The following is a 6,537-nucleotide window of genomic DNA, read 5'->3' as shown; positions in this document are numbered from 1 at the left end:
CGATGGCTTTGCTATTTTTTTTTGTACAATTCCTGATATCCAGAAATGCAATTCTGAAGCTCGCGTTGAAACTTGAATGTTCGTTTTCGATGAAATGGTTTGCCAATTTGTGTCAAAACGTGTCAAAATGGCCTTAAATAGTTATTTAAAAAAATGTTTCTTGAAATAAAAACCGCATAACTTCAAAACCGCATAAAAAGAGGACAGAGTGTAGTTATTTTTTTTGGTTTGATTAAATTAAATGGAAAATTGAATCCAGTTTTAAATAATCATATAAATTGAATATGTACAAAATGACACATAAAATATAACATAATAATGTGTAATAATAATATTTTTTTTTTTAATTAGAAGTGGCTTTTTTTTTGGGCAGCAATTTTTGAATCGCACCTCGAAAATGTAAATTAGCCGTCAAGCGAAATGCATGCATACAAATTCCTTGCATTGTCTAATATTTACACAAATGTGTGTTACAAAAGTATAAAAGTATATATTGTTTCTTTTTATTGAGGCGCATTGTTTACAGAATTTAATATATGGAATGTGCAAAGAAAAGAGACAAAGACGATTTGGGACTTCTCCCCATTTCCATCCGGACCGAATTTTGTGGGAACGCTTAATCATCAAATAAGAATCCCTACTCCCAACTCCCACTCCGCAATAATAATAATTTACTTCGTAAGTGGAATATGTCTTTTGGAACTAGTCTTAGCAGGAAGCCGAAAATTACCACAACAGCAGACAACACTTTTGGGAACAGTACTAATCCAGGTAACACATTTTTATTTCGCTTTCAATAAAAATTTATTTTCTTCTCACATTTACAAACCGGACTAATCGAAGCCGGAAATCCCCTAATTGTATTTTCAAATCTTACAAATGCAAGTTTTAACCATTTTCCGACAAAGCAAGAAAATAATATTTGTCTGCCTTATGAAGATAAAAATGCAATCCATAACTGAATGAAAAATTAATTACTTTACTTCAGGTTTCGAAGTCTGAACATTTCTGGTAGTAACGATTTTAATTCGCAGTCGTCATGGAAAAAAAAAGGTATTTGCACACATTATTCAATATATTATTTAAGTTAATTTAAAATTGTTTTATTAGCAATGATCAGTTAATGGTAACGAGGTATTTTATGAACTACCTGGCTAATATGAAGGTGATCTACGTTGGAGAGGACCCGGGCTGTTGCAAGTTCGATGATAACATACATAAGATATGTCTGAGAATCGGCACAAATAGCCAAGTATTGAATTTCCCCGCTAGCGTTAGCCAGGAGTTTATAATCGACAAGATCACAGCTTTTAATAATGATGATCAGGTCGATTTTATCCTCGTGTTGAGGGATCTACCAAAACACATCGATTACAGAACCGTCAGTGATAGAATCCGTCATAATAGGAGAGTGTTGAGCTCCGACTATTCTAATAATTCAACTTTTGGGAAATTATTTAGACCACCCATCAAGCTTATGGTGAATGAATTCAGGCAAGGATAACTCTTCTGTTTCAACTTTAAACATAATACTTTTAATTTCAGCTACAATATTGACTGCCAAATACTTAGAGACCAATTTTCTGGTTCAGTAACCAAAGTCGCCTGCAAAAAAAGGAACATCTGCTTAAGTATTCTTTAATTCCAAATTAATTAATAATTTTAAATTTTCATATACTGTTTTTATTCATACACATGTAATCTTAATAAGTCTTATTCATACATATTTTTTTAAATTTATATTCTGGCAAAATCGCTACTTTTGATAATTTTCGAAAACACCAAGTGTTTTACCTTTCATGTAATTTCTCTGTAATAAGATAAATAAATCCTTTAAAATGTCAAGGTGAAGAATTTTGTATTTACCCATTCAAATTGTTATTTTTTGGAAAAAAAAATTGAAATTGATAATTAATAAACATTATAATACTTATTTTTAATATATTTATATAATGGTAAAACAAACGTTTCATAGGGACACGTTGCAGATTCCTGTCAAATTTCATAAAAACCAACATACTTTTGCTAGGACATATTGTCCCAATGGGCATAAAACGGTTAACATATTTTGGGGAATTACCCTGGTATAACTTCATAGAGGTTTTTAGGTCATTTTATTGTTGAAATTCCACTTTTAACAATATATTTTGAACATATTATAATTACTGTTATTTTTTATATTAATATTTATTAGTTTTTTTTTTAAGAGATTTATATCTATTTATTGATATAAATCTCCGGCCCTATTTCTACCCCTTTCGGGTTTAATAGCCACCACAAATTTGTGTTGATTTTTCGGAATTGAACCAACGACCTTTCGTATCAGATTTTCGTGATACAGGCGATATAGAACTTCAACTTTTTTGATTTTTTTTTTCTACTTTAATAGAGTTTGATTGTATGCAACTAAATTTGCTCTTCTCTCATTTTTTTTCTCAATCAAGTAGCCAATCGGAGCTGTGATCATTTTGAAATAAATAGGAATTAAATAACTTAAGTAAATAAGCGAAGCTTAAATATAATGTTAGATGTTTGAAGATCATCGAAATGGAAACAATAAATTGTGTAATGTACGTTGCATATACAACGATTGTGACAAGATATTATAACCTAGCTTATTCATAACATTATTAGTATTTGGATTGGAGTATTCGTTGTAAAGTAAGTTGATAATTGCATCATTTAATAAGTGGTTAGAGAATCTAATAAATAAATTTAATTTGCAGATTAGAAGATGACTGTGCCACAAGAATTTCAGGCTGTGATATTAGCAGCTGGTAAGGGCTCCCGTATGCCTGAACTAACAGCTGAAAAACCAAAATGCATCCTGCCAATTGGTGGTAAACCATTGGTCTGGTATCCGCTGTTCAAATTGCAGCAGTTGGGTTTCACTGGTAATATTTTTAATTGCTATTTTGAATATTCTTAAACGAGCTACAATATTTACTTGCAGAAACTATAATGATTGTGTGCGAATCGCAAAAGCAGGACATCCAAGCAGCGCTGGATAAAACGAATTTAACGATTAAAATTGATTACGTGTCGATTACGAATAGCGACGAAATGGGAACGGCCGATTCTATCAGACTATTGAAGGATAGGATCAAATCTGATTTGGTGATTGCGTCTTGCGATCTGATCACGAATGCTGACCTGAGCAAGGTGTTATCCTTGTACAGGAAGAACAACGCGTCGATCTGCAGTTTGATGTTCAATCCTGGCAAGTGTGAGACTGTTGTTGTGCCTGGACCAAAATCCAAGTATAAACCGGAAAGGGATTTGATTGGGGTGGATTCTCAAACTAGCAGATTGGTGTTTTTGGCGTCGGCCAGCGATTTTGAGCAGGACGTCTCTCTGCCGAGGCTTCTCTTCAAGAAGCACACGGACATGACGATGTACAGTAACTTGATCGACTCGCATTTCTACGTGATGAGGAATTGGGTTTACAAGTATTTGTTGCAAGAGAACACAAAGTCCACACTGAAAGGGGAGTTCTTGCCGCACATTATTAAGAAGCAGCTCCTTAAACCTGTGACTCACGCGGATACGAACATGTCTATAGTTAACACCAAAGACGTCAATGATATCTTCCATTTGATTAACGATAATCCGCTGAACGCGAGCATAAGGAAAGCCAACAGTTTCAATGATCACCATGGAGACAGCAAGGAAATGTACCATGGTGATCTGATCAGGTGTTACGCGCACATCGCCGACTCTGATACATTCGGAGTTAGGGTCAACACATTGCAAAGCTTTTGGGGAACAAATGCAAAGGTAATACTTCACCTAAGTTATTTTGCTTATTAATAAATTTGAATTGTAGATCATGGATAATTGGCAGAAGATTACCGGTATTGAAAAACTTACTATGGTGGATGAAAAAGCCGAAGTTAAGAGCAATCAAATCGATAAGACGTTCGTTTGGGATTCGAGCGTTCTGAGCGAGAAGACTTCTTTCAAGAACAGCATTATCGGAAGCAACACGAAGGTGAACAGTTTCAGTCGAGTTTTCAATTCGATCGTGATGAACAACGTGGTTATTAGCGAGAAAGTTGCACTGGAGAATTGCATAGTTTGCAATGGGGCTGTAATCGAAACCCAATGCACTCTGAAGGGTTGCATAATTGGTAGCAATCATACAGTTAATCAGGGCGAGGAAAGGACTAATGAGGTCTTAACCGACAGTGATCGGTTTATGGAACTGTAACGTTGTCCTCGTGATCTCTGTCCTTCTGTTGTCTGTCCGATAATAAATATATTTATATTTTGTTCTTCATTGTTTTTTTTTTTGTTATTTATTATGTAATAATTTCACATTCTTAATATTAACCTAATTCAGTTTTGCATAAACCTGAAAATAAATTTTGATAATTTCATTTGAATTTGTATAAAATAATAAACAAAAAACTAATCAGTTTTATTGTGAAAATTTATGTTGTCTTTTCAATTTTTCATACAGAAAAGTTTTCTGTTACGTTTCATAGAATAGTTTAAGTTTAATTTGGAAATTCAAAAATTAACAATTAGTTCATTTAAAAAAACGGTTTTATTGTAAGGACAAATCTTTAGCAATCAATACTTATGATTGAGTTTAAGTGAAAGAAAGTAATGAAATAGATTTGATCTTTTGTCTTTTAAAAGACCAGTTGTTATGGAAAATTAATAAGTTTACTGTTACGTTTCATAGAACACCAAGTTTTCATGACGAAGTTCTAACAATACCACTAAGTTAATCATTAAAAAGGCTTCATTGTGAACACGTATGTTTAAGAATCAATACTAATGATTAAATATAAGTAAAAATAAGTAATTACATTGATTTAAACTTTTATTGGTTGCGTTGTTATGAAAAATTGATATGTTTACTGTTACGCTTCATAGAACACCAAGTTTTCATTACAAAGTTCTAACAATAACACTAAGTTAATCATTAAAACGACTTAATTTTAAACACGAATGTTTAACAATCACTACTAATGATTAAATTTAATTGAAAACAAATAATTACATTGTTTTAAACTTTTGTTATGAAAAATTGATAAGTTTGCTGTTAGGTTTCATAGAAAATTAAAGTTTCGTGACATAATTCTAACATTAATACAAAATTAATCAATAAAAACGGTTTCATTGTAACACGAATGTTTGACAATCAATACTAATGATTTTGTTTAAATGAAAGTAATTGCATCAATTTGAACTTTTGTTGTCGTTATGGATAATTGATAAGTTTGCTATTACGTTTTATAGTTAGTACAAGTATATATTTTTTTCTATTCTTCTCTTCTCCAGAATACATTTGACCGGCACCTTTTTTGGCCATCTTCCATCGTGTTAAATCTTTAGATTATTTTGTAGACTTTGAGTAATAGATCATAATTAGAGTGGTTGTTTGAGATTCAATGACTGGTGATTTTAAATCGACCAAAGTTTATTGCTGCTCCGTATGCAGCAAATTTTTTTGACTCTTTTTGATGCATTCATATTCAAAAAAAGATGTGTTTTATATTTTCCTACTGAAATGTTATAATTTTATACCGAAACAAATAGTTTATAATCTGATAAATTTTTCATTTGATTTCCAATTGACATATGACATGTAATCACCAATCCAATTATTATCCGCATCAAACGTTGCTTAACTTTTATATAATTTAAAAATATCTTAATTTCCGTATATTTATTTACATAAATATCAATAAATTTAACTATTACAAGTTCAATAATCAATTTATTAAAACTTATTGAATTCGAATAAAAATTAATATTTTTGAAGTTGTCATAATTTTCAGTTTGAAATGGTGGTAATATTCAAATACCTTCAATAAGTTTACAGGTGCGTTCAGATTAACAATAATACTAATAGCAATGATAATGTATATAAACTTACAGCAATAACAATAGTTTCGAACGATGTTACAAGAATGTATATTGGCTTTCGTTGTTTCGATTCATCTTATTAATTCTGTGTTATTGTTGTATGTCGATGTTTACGTATTGGATTAGATATTAGATTATGGGTTATATGGATTATACGTCAGATGGCGCTGCGATTAGCTCTTTGCTGAGATGTGGTTAGAGCCGACATTGAAATGGTATCGGAATTAGGCAAAAAGCATACTTACCTGGCGTAGGGGTTTACCGTGATCATAAAGGCGGTTCCCCCAGGGTGAGGCCCTACCATTGCACTTCGGATGGGCTGACCCTTGCGATTATCCCTAATGTGGATAACTCGGGCGCGAAATTTTTGGTAGTCGGGACTGCGTACGCGCTGTCCCGGACATTATATAACTTTAAAAATAATTATCATTTTTTAATATTTTCTATCTATTATATAACTTTCTTTTAATAGGAGGCTAATCAATTATTTTGTTGTTCTATAAGTATCGTAGTGATGATAGAGTTGCACAATTGTTTAGTTACCATGGCAGCATGTGATTAAAGCTAACCTAAAACTTAATTACATAACTCTGTCTTGTCAATGTTTTTAACATATGGTTAAGTTACGTAAACGTTAAGTACTTACGTAATCATTTA

At 31.9% G+C, this 6,537-nt stretch overlaps 2 protein-coding genes across 3 annotated transcripts; both read left to right on the top strand.

The window, feature by feature from the left end:
- Positions 1–693: 693 nt before the first annotated feature.
- LOC108558953 (bifunctional protein FolD-like) lies at positions 694–1,752 on the top strand. 2 transcript variants are annotated; one of them, XM_017916054.1, is made up of 4 exons: positions 694–771; positions 989–1,053; positions 1,111–1,494; positions 1,546–1,752. In XM_017916054.1, the coding sequence occupies exons 2-4, from the start codon at positions 1,040–1,042 to the stop codon at positions 1,640–1,642; spliced, it is 495 nt and encodes a 164-aa protein (XP_017771543.1). In that variant the 5' UTR covers positions 694–771; positions 989–1,039; the 3' UTR covers positions 1,643–1,752. The 2 variants fall into 2 exon arrangements, with proteins under 2 accessions (XP_017771543.1, XP_017771544.1); XM_017916055.1 differs by having other exon boundaries at positions 1,111–1,480; positions 1,546–1,619.
- An 832-nt stretch (positions 1,753–2,584) lies between these two features.
- LOC108558951 (translation initiation factor eIF-2B subunit gamma) lies at positions 2,585–4,252 on the top strand. Its single transcript, XM_017916050.1, has 4 exons — positions 2,585–2,661; positions 2,727–2,894; positions 2,954–3,777; positions 3,827–4,252. The coding sequence occupies exons 2-4, from the start codon at positions 2,735–2,737 to the stop codon at positions 4,208–4,210; spliced, it is 1,368 nt and encodes a 455-aa protein (XP_017771539.1). The 5' UTR covers positions 2,585–2,661; positions 2,727–2,734; the 3' UTR covers positions 4,211–4,252.
- Positions 4,253–6,537: the final 2,285 nt, after the last annotated feature.

This window comes from Nicrophorus vespilloides, unplaced genomic scaffold (genome assembly GCF_001412225.1).
Source record: "Nicrophorus vespilloides isolate i.1.1-1 unplaced genomic scaffold, Nicve_v1.0, whole genome shotgun sequence".
NCBI lineage: Eukaryota > Metazoa > Arthropoda > Insecta > Coleoptera > Silphidae > Nicrophorus > Nicrophorus vespilloides.
Note: the sequence above shows the minus strand (reverse complement) of the source record. Positions and strands in the feature narration are given on the sequence as shown.